This window comes from Cydia splendana, chromosome 10, assembly GCF_910591565.1.
Source record: "Cydia splendana chromosome 10, ilCydSple1.2, whole genome shotgun sequence".
NCBI lineage: Eukaryota > Metazoa > Arthropoda > Insecta > Lepidoptera > Tortricidae > Cydia > Cydia splendana.
Genome location: NC_085969.1, coordinates 8,495,447 through 8,513,763, shown reverse-complemented (window position 1 = coordinate 8,513,763; position 18,317 = coordinate 8,495,447). Strand labels below are relative to the sequence as shown.

At 37.8% G+C, this 18,317-nt stretch overlaps 3 protein-coding genes across 3 annotated transcripts in view; 2 read left to right on the top strand and 1 right to left on the bottom strand.

The window, feature by feature from the left end:
• LOC134794244 (organic cation transporter protein) overlaps positions 1-9,708 on the top strand; it is a 37,629-nt gene extending 27,921 nt beyond the window's left edge. Inside the window, exon 3 of the mRNA XM_063765997.1 lies at positions 6,198-9,708. Coding sequence (XP_063622067.1) covers positions 6,198-7,698 — 1,501 coding nt within the window. The 3' untranslated portion in view covers positions 7,699-9,708. The remainder of the gene's footprint in view (positions 1-6,197) is intronic.
• A 1,030-nt stretch (positions 9,709-10,738) lies between these two features.
• On the bottom strand, positions 10,739-14,030 carry LOC134794258 (protein sarah). The gene has a single exon (XM_063766018.1). It carries the CDS (start codon positions 13,851-13,853, stop codon positions 13,185-13,187), a length of 669 nt encoding a protein of 222 aa, XP_063622088.1. The 5' UTR covers positions 13,854-14,030; the 3' UTR covers positions 10,739-13,184.
• A 3,045-nt stretch (positions 14,031-17,075) lies between these two features.
• LOC134794264 (histone deacetylase complex subunit SAP18) lies at positions 17,076-17,735 on the top strand. The gene is made up of 2 exons (XM_063766026.1): positions 17,076-17,230; positions 17,316-17,735. Exons 1-2 carry the CDS (start codon positions 17,168-17,170, stop codon positions 17,718-17,720), a joined length of 468 nt encoding a protein of 155 aa, XP_063622096.1. The 5' UTR covers positions 17,076-17,167; the 3' UTR covers positions 17,721-17,735.
• Positions 17,736-18,317: the final 582 nt, after the last annotated feature.

Sequence of the window (18,317 nt, the reverse complement as noted above, 5' to 3'; positions counted from 1 at the left end):
TTCTAATAATGTTTCTTACAGTCGACTTGAATTGTTAAAGTATTACTGCATTTTGTTTCTGGCAGATTTTTTACGTCGTCGCGAGGCACAGTTAAGAGCTCCGAAGTAGAACGAATATCTGCGGACATACTATCAAATTGTATAACTTTGTAGAACATTTAGATATCTAATATATCTAGTTAGGAACCTATTGTTTATCTACACTTTACAGCTATTTTCCCAGAGTGCTTTTCATGTGCTTAACCATTATGAACGCCACGCCTATCGTGCACGGAAATTGATATTGAGCTGTAAGGCTGTAACCGCACGCGTCAGTTTACGTCTTTGACGGTAGAAGATCATCGTATGCTTGCTATTAACAAGCAACCTAGCTTGTTTGATTTCAGTGACGAGGCTATACACTTTATTTTATCAAAAAGTAATGGTTTTCAATAAAGATTTTTACCGTTTACTTTTTGTTTTATTAATTTGCTGCGCCTATTTGTTTGATTATCACGTGGACGATGTGTTAGGGCGTCTACTAAGCTGGCGCGAGTGCACGGAGAGGGCGCACGCACGCAGGAATCAATTGTAATTTGTAGATAAAATCCGTCACACACGTCGCGCTAATAATTGGCGTTGCTCATACATACTATTTTTTGTTAACACGCTCAATCGCTCACCCGCTCCGTGCAACCGTGCCAGCTAGCGGACGCCCTTACAATGCGATGCTAATGGCATTGTTTTTTTTTCGGATTAATTAAGTAGTCCAACTTTCCCACGATGTTTTCCTATACCGAAACAAGAGCAATTGTTAAATGTTAAATGAGATTTCCTGTAGGTAAGGGCTACCCCACATTAGCGACTTTTGAGCGTCGGCGACTAGTCAAATAGTCAGCACTATGGAAAAAACCTTTTCACATCACCTATTCGGAAAAGGGTTTTTTCTTCCCCGCTAGGAGGGATCAAAGTGGCACTTTGCCTCGCTGCTAGGGGGGATCAAAGTGGCACTTTTCTGGTGTAGGACACTGTTTTTGTTATTTTTTGCATTCTTTTTTTAGCTTGAATAATATTATGAAACATAATAATTGTGTCAACACTAAGATTTTTTTATTTTCCTCATAGTAGATGTGAAAAGCAGTATGTGTCACACGGTATCAAAATTATTTCGTCTTGGGCGTTAACACTTGAATCTCTCATTACGCTCAGGATTCAATGTACGCCCTTGACGGAAATATATCATTTTGATCCCTTGTAACACAAACTACTATTGCCGCGCAGTTGCGCCAACGTTGCGTCGAGCAGCAGGCATTAGAGTTGACTAGACGCCGACGCTCCGGAGACGCTAGTATAGTGTGGCTCTAAGTTGCAAGAAGTCAGTGGTAGGTAGCTAGGTAGTACGAGCGGTAGAGGTAGTAGTAGTTATATGAGCTGGGGTTTAAAATCCACCTCCGGTTTGGCTGTGTTCTGCTTGACCAAATGCAGACCGTGGGGCGGGCGACTGCCAGCCACTTGCGAGCGACGACGTCGGAATGATATGTTCGCAAATGTATGTAAGTACTTACGTGGTCTGGCTACCCGCCACACGCAACGTCCACTTGAGGCGGACGAAGAAGACATTTAAACGGCAATACGGCGTGATTGTACCTACAGTCACATTCAATAATATGTTACACAACGAAGGCGCAAGAATATCTACGATTTTATTTGTAGAGCCATAAGGGCGGGTCACATATTTTTACTGTTCGAAAGCCGCAAATATATGTGACACGCCCTTGTCACATATTTTTGCGGCTTTCGAACAGTAAAATATTATTGCAGGTGACTGTATCTAAATAATAAAACAGCTCTGTTAGAGCTTATTTATTACTGAAGAAAACATGGGTTACTTATAAGATGCAAGTGCAATCTATAGTATTTTATACAATCGTAATATAATAAAGAGTTTTTCAGTCGAGTACGTGTTTAGGCAACGAAGCTTGCTGAGTTGCCTAAGTAAGGTACGAGATTGAAAATCTTGATTATATCACTATTTTAACAATACTTTTTCTACGAGTCAACAAAAATAATACTTTAAACAAGAAGAATCATACAAAAAACCAAACCAATATACATCTAATATACAGCTAAGATACGCGAGCAGCCGCGATACTTTCATACTGGTACGCGCCCCGGCTGCCGCGTTGGTCAACGACACCTTCTCGTAACTCATGAGGCCCTGGTACTTGCTCCGCGCTAAATTCAATTTTTAGACAGTTGTTTTCTCGATTTTGGCCACCGTAGCCTATGGAGACTAACAAGCAACACTAAGTGGTTTTCGTAGTCTATGGATGTAGCTATATTAAGGGTGTCACATGCGCGTTTCTGACTTATGAACCAATTGTTTATACTATACAACCTAAAATAAATAATTAATTTGAGCTATGGTTTTGTTTCGTCCTCTTGATCGCGGCGAGCTGTGATTAGTCAATTTCATTATAGTTGACTAAACTGTATCGACTGATGTATGAATATTATAGTTGAGTTGGGAGCCCATAAACAAGTACATTAAAAATACCCAATTTCAGTTTGGTATAAGAAATCTTAATTCAAGAATTACAGTCGACGAGTAGAAAAAATACTGTTTTCACATCACCTATTCGGAAAAGGGCTTTTCTTCCCCGCTAGGCGGGATCAAAGTGGGACTTTTCTTCCCTGCTAGGAGGGATCAAAGTGGCATTATTCTGTTCTAGGAGATTTAATTGCCAGTATAAAATATTAACACAATTAAACATGAAAATAGTACTTATTTAATATTTATGACCATAATCGATTACAATTTCTTTATATTCGATTACGTGCTTATAGTTCGTTTTTTTTCGCTTTAGAAAGAACTTGAAAGAAGGAAAGCGATCGTGACATGTCTTTTAATTGAAAAACGCTTTATAAAAATGCAATAACTAATACTCATGAAAGCAGAAGAATATAAATTATCGTATTAAATTCATAATGGTTACATATTTGCCGTAACTTATTTTTGAAATGTGTTTTTCAATTAAAAGACACATCAAGATTGTTTACCTTATTCCTAATGCTAAAAAAACGAACTATACGTTTATTTAGCAAATAATATTTTGAAACATAATAATTTCCTTATATTCGTAGGTGATGCATGTGAAAAGCAGTATGTGTCACATGGTAGAGTTAGACCAAGCTAAGTTGGCAGCGATTTGGTATTAATAAGAATAATAAGGAATAAATGAACAAATAACCTATGCTGGAAATACCTAGATGTTAATAATTATATTTTCACTAGTGTCCGACCGAAACATGTTTTTTTGCCGAAACCGAAACCGAAACCGAATGTTCGGCTTTGGCTCTAGTTTCGGCCGAAACCGAAACCGAAACCGAACCTTTTGTAGACTTGTTAAAATCGTTGAAAAAATGTCATAAAACTGCTTTTACACACATATTATGGGGCTGTCAACTCAACACCCAATGTCCTTGAAATTGATGTTGCTTAAGCAGTTTTTTAAGAAAATTACTAGAGTTAGACCAAGATAATTCTGCAACGATTTTGATAACACACGGAGTGCAAGTGTTATTTTAAACGTCAAAACTTCTATGAAATTATGACGTATAAATATCATTTGCACTAGTTGTACTGCGTATGCTATCAAAATAATTGCAGAATTTTCTTAGTCTAACTCTATTAATTCACCAGTCAAGCTAACATGTAGATACAGGGTCAAGCAAAAACGCGAGCGCAGCGAGCGCGAAATTTTTTGTTGAAATATAGCAAGGCCGGGTACCGATCTTCACCTGGGCCTAAAAGTCCGAAGTGCCCCAGTGAGGCGAACTTTCATGCGAAGTCAAAGCCGTGCTTCAGGCTTCAGGATAAGTAGTTGAGCACAGACTCCAACCAATGTCCATTGTATTAAAAAGCGAGATATTTCCTTGGGCGCTGGTGGCCTAGCGGTAAGAGCGTGCGACTTTCAATCCGAAGGTCGCAGGTATAAGCCCCGGCTCGTACCAATGAGTTTTCCGGAACTTATAGGTATACGAAATATCATTTGATATTTACTATTTGCTTTTCGGTGAAGGAAAAACATCGTGAGGAAGCCGGACTAGTCCCGATAAGGCCGAGTTTACTCTCTGGGTTCGAAGGTTAGTCTGACTGATGGCAGTCGCTTTCGTAAAAACTAATGACTACGCCAATTCTTGGGATTAGTTGTCAATTGGACCCCAAGCTCCCATGAGCCGTGGCAAAATTTCCGGGATTACGTGAGGAAGATGATGAGTTTTCTTATTATTCCTTTGCCCAGGCCCAGTAACATGCGACAGAGCTATCTCATTTACTCCGATACAATTAGACAGTATGCGCGTTATTATAGGTATTAACAGCCTCTTAAGACTGCGTCTAGTGGCGCCCTCATAAGTGGAATTGTGTTTTGATAATAAACCAATTAATTTCTGTACCTATACATGAATCAGTATATGTAGGTACATATTAATATTGTGGTCCTACTTATTCCCCAACTTTTGGTCTTTGTCACATAGTTTAGTTTCATAGTACTAAGTACCATTTCGTAAGTTTCGGCCCGGCCGAAAGGTTCGGCCGTTTTTTGGCCGAAACCGAAACTACAGCCGAAACATGATTTTTTGGCCGAAACTGGCCGAAACCGAAACCGAAACCGAACCTTCGGTCGGACACTAATTTTCACCTCAGCAGCTCGAACAAGGGTACTTTGCTTCTTAAAAACAGTGAGCAAAATGCGATTTTGCTCACTGAGTCATTTTGCTCACTGAGTGAGACAAAATGACATTCAAGTGACCTTTATAGTCAAATGTCATTTCAACATGCGGGGTCTAATACAATTTCGATATACTTGGGTTCTATTATCTCTGTCCCTCTAGGTATGTTCTCACTGCTTTATAGGGTGAAAAATTTTGTGTACTACACGAGATCAAAGTTATTTACATCTCGTGCGCTTTTGAATCCCGTACTACGCTCAAGATTCTAAATTAGAATCTATTATAGAATCTTTCGCTTGCACGGGACTCAAAATAAGCACTCGAAGAAATATCAAACTTTGATCTCTTGTTGTACAAATAACTATAGTTTGTTATTATGAAAATATCGATTTATTTCTTACTGAATGACTTCTTAACTATGTAAGTAAGATAAAGATCTTGCTAAAATATAATTCAGTCGAAGTGTTGAATTACAAACGTTGGTACCTAGTTTCATATACCTACTAAAGGAAAGGAAGGCGCAGCGTGGGTAGACCCCCTACAAGGTGGACTGACGACCTGGTAAAGGTCGCGGGAGTCCGCTGGATGCGGGTGGCGCAAGACCGGTCTTTGTGGGCATTGTGGCACTCTTTGGGGGAGGCCTATGTCCAGCAGTGGACGTCCTCTGGCCAGGGCCGTCTTAAACTATGCTGGGGCCCCTGGGCACTTAAGAATTTGGGGCCCTTTTGGAAAGTAAAGAAAGCTAATTAAACTAACATTTTTCTACTATAATCTTCTATTTATTATGGGCAATCAAATATACTGTTACTGTCTGTCCTTCGGGGCCCCCTGAGGATGGGGGCCCTGGGCACGGGCCCCGTGTGCCCTTATAGTAAAGACGGTACTTACTGCCTCTGGGTGATATGATGATGATAATGATGACTAAAGGAATATTTTAGGTATATTATAACGGAACGGTATCCAGCCGTTTTTAAAGAGTGTGAAATAGCGACTGTTAAGGCAACTTACATTTGAAAAGTAGGTACATACCTATCTAACGAAGTTATGGTACCTAGATCTAATATACCTACTTAATGATTAACTTTTCGACTTGGGCTTGTGGAGTGAAAATAGTTCACCTTATATTTTCTAATTGTGTTGTTTAATTGACGTCCGCAGCGTCCGCTTGATCTTAGTGAGGTTACTTACAGGTATTTTGAATAGCGCTTGAATTGAAGCTAACAGGATCTCCATTAGGTAGGTTAACTCTTAACTCACTAGAGTGAGTCTAGATATTAGAAAACCTGTATATGACGTGGTTATAACCATTCTTTTTTTTACCTATCTGAAGAATGTGTCAGTAAAGAAAAACTCTAGTCTGATGGCCATTGATGACTGGTGCGAGTCACGTGTGACTTGTGCAACATCGTTGCCTGCCTAAGTTTCAAAGAATCAAATCAGGCAAGTGAATGGTTATGTTATAAAACAATTTTTGTACATTTCAGGTGCTGGATTGACGGCGTAGATACAAATATCACAACGGCATTATGGAATTCTACAGAAGTGACGAGGGCTATTCCTTCAATTGAAAATAGGCTACATAACTGCCTTATGTTTACGGACGAACTAAATAACACCGGGATATGCAACAAATGGGTGTTTGACACAAAATATAGGTCCTCGTCGAGAGCGATTGAATGGGAACTGGTTTGTGACAAAAGGTGGATGGGCGCACTGGCACAAACGGCCTACATGCTTGGAGTGTTCACTGGAGCAATCGTCTTAGGAGGCATGGCTGACAAATTCGGAAGAAAAACTATATTTTGCTGGTCTTCGGTACTGCAATTAATTCTTGGAGTTTTAGTGGCGTTTATACCAGAATATTGGTCCTTTTTAGTAATCTCATTTCTGTATGGAATTTTTGGTTCTGCTGGAGCGTATATAACGGGGTTCGTATTATCTATGGAGATTGTAGGGACTAGCAAACGAACAGCATGCGGAGTAGCTTTTCAAGCTGCTTTTGCCGTGGGTATAATGTTGGTAGCAATGTGGGGTGCAATCATTGATGACCGACAAATTTTGCAAGTAGTTTATGGATTGCACGGCCTTTTGCTCATACCGCACATTTGGATTATGGACGAATCTCCAAGATGGCTGTGGGCTCAAGGCAGAGCGAAGGAAGCGGTGGATATAGTAGAAAAAGCTTTAAAGTGTAATAAATCTACTGAGAGACTAGATAAAGCTCAACTTGTGTCCAGAGGTAAAGCCGAATCATCTAAGGGAACTGACGTACCAGCTGCTCGCACGATGGATCTCTTTAAGACCCCAAATTTAAGAAAGAAGACCCTAAATGTTTGTCTTTGTTGGTTTGCAAATTCTTTAGTTTACTATGGACTTTCATTGAGCTGCGGTAAACTAGAAGGCAACCCTTACCTGATTTTAGCTGTTTTGGGTTTCGTGGAATTCCCGAGTTATGGTGCAGTCATATATTTTCTTGATATCTGGGGCCGAAGGCCGTTGATCAGCTCTATGATGCTGATAGGCGGTACCGCGTGTATCGTGGCTACATTTATACCGGCGGGCAGCGTAATTTCTACAGTTATTGTTATTGTAGGCAAACTGTTCATTGCAGGATCTTTTGCCATTGTGTACAATTATTCAGCAGAACTATTCCCCACGGTTGTCCGCAATTCAGCTATAGGACTGGGATCTATGTGTGCTAGGCTATCTGGGGCGTTGACACCTCTCATCACATTGCTCGATTCCTTCGACCCGAAAATTCCCGCTGTTATATTTGGAGTTATAGCTCTGATATCAGGATTTCTAACTTTATTTTTACCCGAAACCATGAATCAACCCATGCCACAATCGTTAGCGGATGGGGAAAAGTTTGGTTTGGGAGACACCTGTTTCACAAGTTGTTTAGGAAAGAAACGAAGAGTTGCAGAGGAAGATGACAAAAGGGGAGAATCAATGGTACCTCTCCGAGATATGAGCAAAGCGTAAAATACTTGGAATCACAGGATCTAGTCTTTTTATCATCTCAATTAGCCACAGTTGTGGATGACTCCCATATTTGATAGATAAAGTCGGACCAAGTTAACTCTGCGTGGCATTAGCAAAGACAAAGTGAGGCAATGTAAGTATGTACCTAAATATTCTTTATTGTGCCCCATACAGTTAAAAATACACAGAAAATTAAATACAGAACAATGTCATCCTTAACGACAAATTTCTGTGATGGAACTCCCTCACTTTGCTCTGTTCAATTCGGTGCAAAGTTAGTTTTTTTTTGTTCCTGACAAATAAAATCACTTTTAACCTGGTTTTAACCTCATTGCGCAAATGACAGAAGGTCAATGTGGCTAATTCCGTCATAGGTGGCTATTCCGTCCACAAGCGTTTTTCTCGGACAACATTGATAATTTCGTCGACAAATCAGCGATTTTTTTGCTCAGCACGTCCATAGTGATCAAACGCATCAGTTTAATTGAAGAAATTTTTTTTAAATCAAGTTTTACCCACTTTTTTGGCGTTTTAGAGGGCGGGCAAAGATATCCGGGGTTTGCGCCAACATTGCCCAGGTCAATTTGATGTTCAAATACAGCTCGTATGATGATGCATGATGTCTAAGGATCATTTAAATATTTTGGGCAATCCTACCGTTCCCTGTTAATAACTTGGCGATAAGTGTAAAAACTTGTGAATAAATTTGGTGGGCAAACCTACCCGCTTTTGACCATTTCCATACAAGACTCACCTAAGCATTTTACAAAGGCTAGGGTTGTCACTTTAGAGAAAACTTGATACAATAGTTTAATGGCCTAAAATATGAGTTTGGCTGTGTTTTTCATGCGTTAAAGGGATAAAACATCTAAATAAAGGATAATAAGACTAATCAAATACAGTATATATTTATAAATTTACTTTAGTATACAACCATAACCTTCTAAAACCTTGCGAAGTTGGGTAAATTTGTCAAAAGTGACAACCCTAAGCCGTTTTTGGTGGTGGGCAATGTTGGCATCCGTAGGTCTGTAAATTACCGGATTACATTGCCCACCGCCAAAACTTTTGTGTCTTTAGGCCTTTTTAGATTAAACCTCAATGAATATAATCTATGCTTCATGTTTTATAACCGAAACCCGGAAATATTTGTCAAAGGGTTCTCAATTTTTTTCTACTTCATTCATTTTTCAAAAATTTTTTGCCCGCCAAAATATACCCTATATTTGACAACTCGCTGAAAATTCCCAAGTCAAGTTGTGCACATGTTTGGTATATAGTTTTGTCACAAATTTAACCTATTTTCTGCTAAAAAATAGCAGGGTGGCCATAAGTATTTTAAATTTTTCTACATTAACGAATTTGTTTAAAATTGTCGTTTTGGGCAAAGTTGGCTATAATGACGGTACATTGACCTTATGTCATTTGCGCAATGAGGTTAAAACCAGGTTAAAAATGATTTCATTTGTCAGGAACCAAAAAAAAACTAACTTTGCACCGAATTGAATTCAAATTAGGTACCTAGTATGTGGATGTTTCTCTGGATTTGGCATATGTATATAAAGACATGTTTATTAAACGACAGCAGCACCATCGGCGTTAGTTGTACGCAAGCCTCATTATTAAAACGACGCCTAGGTTCAATTAAAAAAAATGCGGGATATAACGATTTTAAAATTAATAAATCTAAATGGCCTAACTTTGCTGAAATGAAATGTGACCAAGCAAAAGAAATTTTCTCCACCTTTCATTCCATCCTTTGAGCAATGAAATTATCGAGTATTTTTTTCCTAAACAAATATATGTACCTATTGCCATGTGATGCTCATAAAAGGAACTGAACTCTAAATTACCATAATTAAGGAATGAATGCGGTAATTTGTATTTAAATTTAAGAATGTATGAAAAATTCTGTAAATAGTAGGAAAACTGAAAATATGTTAATTGTATATTATTCAGAACAACATGTTGTACAAATTCGTTTATATAATAGATAGTTTTCAAAAAGTTTTTAGTAGTTTCATTGGGTATACCCACCGATAGTTCGGTCCTAAAGGTTCGGTTAAGAATTCATTAATAACTAAATATTGGGCCAGAAATAGGTAAGTACCTAGTCTAGGTACCGTGAAACCGTTGAACTCCTGTGACTTTAAAAATGGTCAATACCAGAGCGTTTTTGTCCCCCTTTAGGACACATTTTTGATGGTGTTTTGATTTTGGTAGTCTGGTAGTTCTCTGACCCAACCAACAAATATCATCAAAATATAAAGACTCTCCGTCATAAATATAAGGTTTACTCGGGTAATTCCGAATGTCGAAAACTGTCGGATAATTCCGAAAAGAGACTTTTATTATGATGGAATTAAGGGTGATTTTCTTCTGAATTTCGGAATTATCCGACATTCGGTATTACCCGAATACACCTTAATACAAAGACACAGGCGTTCGAAACGCCTGTGATATTGATCTAAAACATAATATTTCAATTTATAAAAATAATAGGTATTACCTGGTATTACTTATAATATATGTACTTAAGTTGGTACGTACCCCGATTTGGCACTGGGAATGAGCAAGGTGGAAGGCTTAACAATAGTCAGGCAGGTACTTAAAGTTCCTTACTTTATAGGTACGTCAGTAGCTCGATTTCTGAAAAATAAATCGGTAATAGGCTTAGGAATCGTACAATACCTATGTTCACAAATATCTGTCGTATTAATTCAGCCAAGAATTTAGTATTATGGCGTAAGTGGGATCCCTCATTTTAAATATGCACGTACCTACACAAGTTCACGATAGGTAGGTAAGTATGCCAGTGCTTAGGGTACTGTACCTACACAAAGTAAACAAAATACAGGAAAATAAAATAAAAAGATAGAAACTAGGTAGATAGGTGAAATTCGGTTAGCGAATCGGTACTTAACAAAGCCTTGGATTATTTGGCATGTAACACTTAAGTAGGCAGGGTTTTCCGAATCTGATGACCTACCCCATTGTTGCAGAAAAATGTTTTTTGGAAATTACATATTAAAAACCAATGTTAAAACAATACCATTTAATATTTACAACAAACAATAATATTGAAATCACAGTGAGATAAAAACATCGATAGACGAAACATTGATCTGAATACAGTGAACACAGACATTTTTATGAAAAGAAGCAATAGGCTGAGACCAATAGATGGAAAAGTCCTCGAGGTTATAATATACATATACCTACTTCCTATGTTCAAAAGGTGAGACACACACGTAGGTATTAGGTATTGTAATATAGGACATATTTACTAATATCCGACCGAAATCAGATTGTTTGCCGAAACCGTATGATCTATCGATAACCATCGGCTGAAACATGATTTTTATGTCCAAACCGGCACTAACGAACTGAGACTCCACTTAGACCTTGAAAAACTGACAATACCATATGATTTAGAATAGGCTTTGTAACAATACATTTATATCGTACATTGAATACAGAGAGGTCAATCATCACAGCATGGGTCTGGGATTAACAGCATCAAGACTATCAAGAAAACATGGAAACTTTGTCTCAGCAAATGACTTCTCAAAAATGCCTCAAGATTATAAGGAAAAACGTTACAAATGTATAAACTGTGTGTTGAGTCCACTATTTTTGGCATATTACTGTCAATACAGTATAACTAACATTGACAGAAAAGTTACTGAAACACCTAAAATATTTAAATAAATTTTGTGAAAAAAAAAATAGTCAATGAACATATGGTTTCAGATAAAATAAATATGCAAGTACCCATCTCATGTAGGTATTGCGTTAATAGTAGTTAGATTAGAGCTGCAAAAACACTAAAATTAATGCTAATTGACTACAAAATTCCTTAATATTGAGGATGAAACAAAATTGAGTACATTTAGATCAACCTTATATGTAAGGTATATTTTATGACAGTAACATAGCAGTTGAGCGACCATAAGAATTAGGTATTATATATTTAAAATAAGACAGTTATTTTTATTTCATTAATTAATTATTTCGATTAAAAATAAATAAGGACACCAGATGATGGTATTGAAGTAAGTACCTACATCAAATAAAAATTGATAAACATACTAAAGATTGGATTTTTTTAAATTTAAATAATGTATATGTACCTAATAACTGTAAAAAAAGCAATGTGTTGGTGTCACTTTGATTCCTTAGATAATTTTGCTTGTTGCAAAAATAATTTATTATTTACACATAATTTGTAATATGACATCACAAATTTAAAATTTACATTATATCACAACAATCTATGAGTCTACAAATGCAATAACAATCATTTAAATTCAGAATTCCTGATAATTAAAGTAATGAAATAGGAACATGTATCCATTAGTTCAATCACTTTAATTATATTGATTAAAACATAACAAATTTGGTCTAGCTTGGCTGATATGTGTCCTATTGCCTACATGTAACAAAGCCACATATAAAATCTATGTTAGTAACATAACCAACTTTAGATACTCAAGAGTCAAGAAGGTAATCTCAACCCTTCAACAAATAATAAAGGACAATTTGAGGTAACAAACAAGTAATTAGATTTTTTTCTTACGAATACCAAAAGAGACTTCATTTGTTTGTCAAAAAAACATCATAAAACAAATAGGGTTTAATATTTTATATGTCATTGTAAAAGCAACGCTAAATTAAAAAAAAATATTATTATACAGTTAGTTTGTAAATAAAATAGGGTAATTCGCCAGTAACTGGCCACCGGCCAATAACTGGCCACCCTTAACTAAAATGAATTTGTTTCACCTATAAACTGAATTCATTTTAGTAATAAGGTTTCAATAACTGGCCAGCCTTCAATTACTAGCTACCATATACTAAAATGAATTCTGTTTATAGGTGAATAGAATTCATTTTTAGTTTAGGGTGGCCAGTTACTGGCGAATTACCCTACTAGACATAAAAGAAGTTAAGTTTCCAAATAAACAATACATTAACTATTTTGTGCACACTGTTGCTGGTAATTCAATTAGATTAAATACCCAATAAGTACACTATGCAAAAAATCATGACAGTAATAATACTGTAAGTAGTCCCAAAAAATATTTCATTGAAAATAATAATAATTTCTATTGACAAAACCTATCAAGATTACCCTCTTAAATATTGTTTCAAAAATAATAATCTATAGCTATCATGTAGGTACGCTCCAATATAAAACAATTACATAAATTAACATTGTTAAATTCCTTTTTCAATAAGAATAGCACCAATTCAACTTTTACGTGTTAAATTAAATAATAAACTATATAAAGCAATTAGTATTATACTATTCAGCCTAACTTAACACAAGCCGAGATGGCATGTCAACAATTTAGAGAGTTATATGCTGTTTACTCATAATGCAATCTTTGGTGTTCTATGAGACCAGTGTTGCTTGTGAATGAATAAAAAGCACTCAAACTTCTACATGAACTAGAAAAGTATGCAATTAGATACAAAATATATCAATAATTAGGACAGCGGGTGTGGGGGATAGAGCAGGGGCGCGGGGCGGCCTCGGGGGCTAGCGCGGTGTGCACGACGATGGCCGGCTGCGTGGGCGTGGGCGCGTGCAGCTCGTGGCTCTCGCCCGGCGCCAGGGTCGCCAGTGCCGCCAGCAGGTCGTGGTTCACCAGCGGCTCGCCTTCCTCTCGCGGTTCCCATCCCACCGGCGGGCTCGACGGCGGAGAAATCAAAAATTGCTTTACGGGAGCGGGCGGCCTCAGATTTTTAAAAGAAATGGGCGTCACCGGCTGAGCGAAGTAACAGTTTATACACGAGGTATAAAACTGATACTGGTGTAGTTGCACACGGGCGTTAGCGGCCGCTAATGGGCTGTCATAGTTCACACGCAACCGCCTAAAACTGCGGAGCCACTGAAATGTAACGTTCTCCGAAAAGGTTCGGAAAAGATCTTCCAACTCGGCTTTTAGTTTTGCGTTTGCGAAAACGTCACTATGAATGTTTGTGACAATAACAGACTTCGGTATGTCGTCCAAATCGTTGATTTCGTCCTGTGAGTCACTTTCATGTTCTAAATTAGCTATATTGGGGTGAACATTAGGCATACCATCTTCGGGGTTGATATAAACGTCTTCTTCTTGAAAAGGCTCATCCTCCTCCTTGTGTGCCATATTGTACCTGCCTCGAAAGAACTAATTCAACTAATGCACAAAAAATAGTCAGCCGATTTCACTAGTGCAGGCGATGCAGTAAGACCATATTCAAAGTTTGTTTCACGTATATAAAATCTTCATAATAAAAAACAATTACGTGAAAATAATCGATTACGAACCGACAACTGACATGACACTTTGGAGCCAGTGTTGCCTAATGAAATAAATAAAACAATTACTAGGCCGATTGTACACTATTGTTAATATAGTTTGGCAAGCCATTTCCGTCAGTAGAAAAAGGCGGCAAAAAACGAGACAATTTTTTAAAAATCGCTGCAGACTGATCTTGGTCTTACTTTATTTCTTTATGATACGATATCAAATTTAATACATAAGACTACTGTGCTTTATATAACACAGCAAAGTGAGATAGAATTATAGTCAGAATGAGACAAATGTCGTCAAACGAGTTGTCGCTGTTTCAGGACACTTTCTATAGAGAAGGATGTAGTGAACTCTAAACTGAAATTGGATCAGACAATCAGACTTGCGATTTATAAAGTCTATAGAAAAAGTCAGAGAGAGAGGTAAACAACGAAATCGTCTGTTACCGAGATCATCCATGCAATGTGTAACCAAAGAATTAGAATAGACAAGAACAACTGTCAATCTTCAAAAGCGTGACCAAAAATGAAATGCAAGTGTGTGCGTAAATTGTCTATGTGAGATGAAAAATAGTGATGTCATGTTACAACATATTAATAATCTGTCGATGTTTGATTGCTTTAGCGACTACTTTTTCAAATGTGTTATTTTAAACGTTAAAATTCTATGACATTATGACGTATAAATAACACTTGCACTGCGTGTGCTATCAAAATCGTTGCAGACTTATCTTAATGTAACTCTTACCACACTACCACAGTATAATAAATAGTACTAACGTACAGTATGGACACTCCCTGCCTCCCGTTGAAAGTGCCGTCCACCCGCTCTCGGTTACCTCTCAGTTACCGGCTGGCAAGGACGCAACGACGCGGTGCGCAGAGCGGAGGCCACGTAAAATATTAAACAAATATTTACAAATCCTTTTGTAATGGGCGTGTGTTGTGCTGTGTACGGTTGTTTTAGCTCTATAAACGACAAAACTAAAAGAAAGTTCCACAGATTCCCATTGTATGAATCAAGGCAAGTACATACCCAGTTATTTTTAAAGTGTTTTATGTTTTAGTAGAATACCAACTTACAATAGGTACTTATGTTTAGTATTTCTTTTACCCTATCTGTTTTAGACCTAAACCTATCAGATCACACTGAAAACAACACAATATCTATATGAACAAAAAATCATGTTTTCAACTTACGTAATGTTTTGGTGGCCTGAATTTCCTTACAAAAATTTTGTTACTTCGTTTATACTGATTCAAAATAGGAAACTATTGTATAAATCGAGCTTAGATACCCACCTTACAGCATAATACGATTCTTATTTCTTCCTGATTCGCGCAATGAGTTTTAAGTAATTGAGGTCATCGAACTTGACAACAACATGGCGGGAACCCTTGCACGTCTTATCTCACTCATACAAGCAGGGTACGCGTTCACCTACACGAGCTTAGACTGTGTGCGTAGGAACGCGTTTGTTTCATACATTTGATCGCCAGTTGATCGCCAGTGTCCGGGGTGTGCTCTTACTGTGTTGGAAAGTGAAGTTTAAAGTTACCGCTAAACATGAGCACCTTCAAACAGGTATAACAATCGTTATTATTTGAAGTCGGTTATAAAAGCTAATATCTTAATGATGTCTTGTGAAGAAATCATTACATATACCGACAAGTTATCGATACTGTCATATGAACATTTTGTCAAGCCCTAGCGTAAAGTAACAGGTTATAGGCCGTAACAGACTATCGCACCGCACCGTGACCTTGGAGCGGATCTAGGAATTGCTCGTACTGACGTGGGCTTCCACACTATCACACTTACAGACTGCCGCACACGTGCGCCAGTGCTGCCAAGTGTCCCATATTTCCGTGTTTTTCAACGAATTTTTATAATGAACTGTATAAACCGGCTTCTTACACTTTTTACGCTGTTAATTTAACGAAATATCGTTATGAAAATTTCGCTCGGAATATCGTAAATCCTCTAAAATGAGTATTTGCTTGGATTATTTGGCCCTGTGACACTGCAATCCGGCACACTACGAGACACCATCTTCACTGAATTACTTTATTTAATACTTTTCGTCCTAATCCGTGTATATTTTTCAATTTGAAAATTACCGTGATTCGCTCTTGGCAGTCCGCGGCCGTCGTCAAACTCAAAAGTGGTTACGTTTTCTCATTGGTAGTCTGACTCTTTCGCACTCATGGGATGTTCATATACCCTTTCGCAACTTAAGCTGTCTGTCAAGCCGAGTCAAGCGCGAGCGCGGATTCTAGGTCTATGTGTGTAACGCATGTGTAACGCGGTTTATGAGGTTTTAAGGCGTATCCAGATTAGTCAATTTTTCGCCAATCTGATTAAATTGCCCGATCGAATCAGGAGATGCGGACGCAAACGGCAATTTAGCTCGCTGATTCGATCGCCCGATCAAATCAGGAGGTGCGGACACAAAAATGCCAGTTTTCGAAGCTAGTATCTATGGAATGCTGGGATCTGTACGTGCGTTTGTTTATGGTTCTAAAATTGGTGATTTATACTTGGTCAAGCAGATCTTGTCAGTAGAAAAAGGCGGCAAATTTGAAAAATGAAGACGTGAAGGGATATCTTCCCATAGAAAATTTGAATTTCGCGCCTTTTTTTACTGACAAGATTTGCTTGACCAGCTATAATTGTGTACGTGTGGACACGTAGTGATTATATGCTCTTTGGTGTGGACGCTAGATGAGATTGGCGCCAATTATTTTCCTGATCAAATCGACCGATTTACCTTCGCTCCGTGGCTCCACGTTCCCCATACCTTACCCCGGCTATACACGTAACTATAAATCGTAGCGATTATATAAACTGTGCAGTCCGAACTGCGCAGTTTTATCTACCGTGTGTATGGACAAATCGTTACGATAATCGACAACGATTTTACACACGGTAGATAAAACTGCGCAGTTCGGACTGCACAGTTTAATCGCTACGATTTATCGTTACGTATGTAGCCGGCATTATCTGTATCTGTGGAATTGTGGATCAAATTTAATCTTATCCAATTTTATTGACAGCATTGTTTATTTGCTGGCGATTTGCGTTTATTTGTGAATTGAATTAATTCAGCAAAAAAGTTATTAAGTAATAATACTCAGATAGTTACTGGTGTGTACTTTTTACATATTATGAAAATGGCTGGACTGGAGTCCATGATTGCTGAAGAGGTTAAGCCGGTTGATAGGGAAAAGGTAGGGTATATTTCTACTATATATACATTATGCGTTGTTTTTGAATGAAGTTTCTTTTATGTCAACAATATAAATTTTGTTTTAGACATGTCCCCTGCTTCTTCGAGTGTTTTGTTCTACTGGTCGTCACAATTCGCCAGGTGATTACGCGAGGGGCAACGTTCCCCAAAATGAATTACAAATCTACACCTGGATGGATGCAACACTGCGCGAGCTAACAGGTCTTGTCAAGGAAGTTAATCCCGAGACCCGACGCAAGGGAACATATTTCGATTTTGCCATTGTGTTCCCAGATATGAGATCACCAACATATAGGATGAGAGAGATAGGAGTGACATGCTCCGGCCAACGCGGTGGGGATGATAACAAAACTTTAAGCAGTGTTAAATTCCAAATTGGTAGCTACTTGGATATATCAATAACACCACCAAACAGAATGCCACCTCCGATGAGGCGGCCACAGCCGTACCTCAACAATCGACCATATTAAATACATGGTATTGTCATAATCAGTTAATGAACAGTTTACGGTTAACATTGCATGATTTTCTAAATACCTATGTTAATTAATTGTTGACATTAATAAATCACTATAATCTATTATTTTGTGTCTTTAAAGGAATGTGAACAAAATTGGTCTGACTAATTTGGCAATTTTGGATTGCCCAGCTGGCATTGCCAGATGGTGCAAGTGTTATTTTAAACGTCAAACTTCTATGAAATTATGTTTACTTAACACTAGCAAAATCAAAATCTTGGGCTATCAAATTCGCTGCCAACTTAGCTTGGTCTGGCTCTATCTATTTTATTAAGTATATCCGAGGCCAAATGGCCTTGTCATATGGTTTTGTTTTTACCCTACAGTGCATTGTAAAGGAATGTATTGTGTTAATTTAATATTCCTTTATTTAAAACGTGTGGCTGTGTTCCGCAGGTCAAATAGTTTAGAGACTCCTGAAATAGACTGAAGTGGGCCTCATTAATGCCACCAGGCTTTTGAGGTGATGTTTCTATAGTATTCCATAATTTAATTGAATACTTTAACTTTTTTACCACTTGTGACTAGAATTCTAAGTTTGTGGGATTG

What these genes read in the sequence shown, in the direction of transcription:
- LOC134794258 (XM_063766018.1), bottom strand. Translation starts at nt 13,853, where the DNA reads ATGGCACACAAGGAGGAGGATGAGCCTTTTCAAGAAGAAGACGTTTAT.
- LOC134794264 (XM_063766026.1), top strand. Translation starts at nt 17,168, where the DNA reads ATGAAAATGGCTGGACTGGAGTCCATGATTGCTGAAGAGGTTAAGCCG. An exon ending in AGCCGGTTGATAGGGAAAAG is followed by an intron (nt 17,231 to 17,315) that starts GTAGGGTATATT and finishes ATTTTGTTTTAG; the next exon opens with ACATGTCCCCTGCTTCTTCG.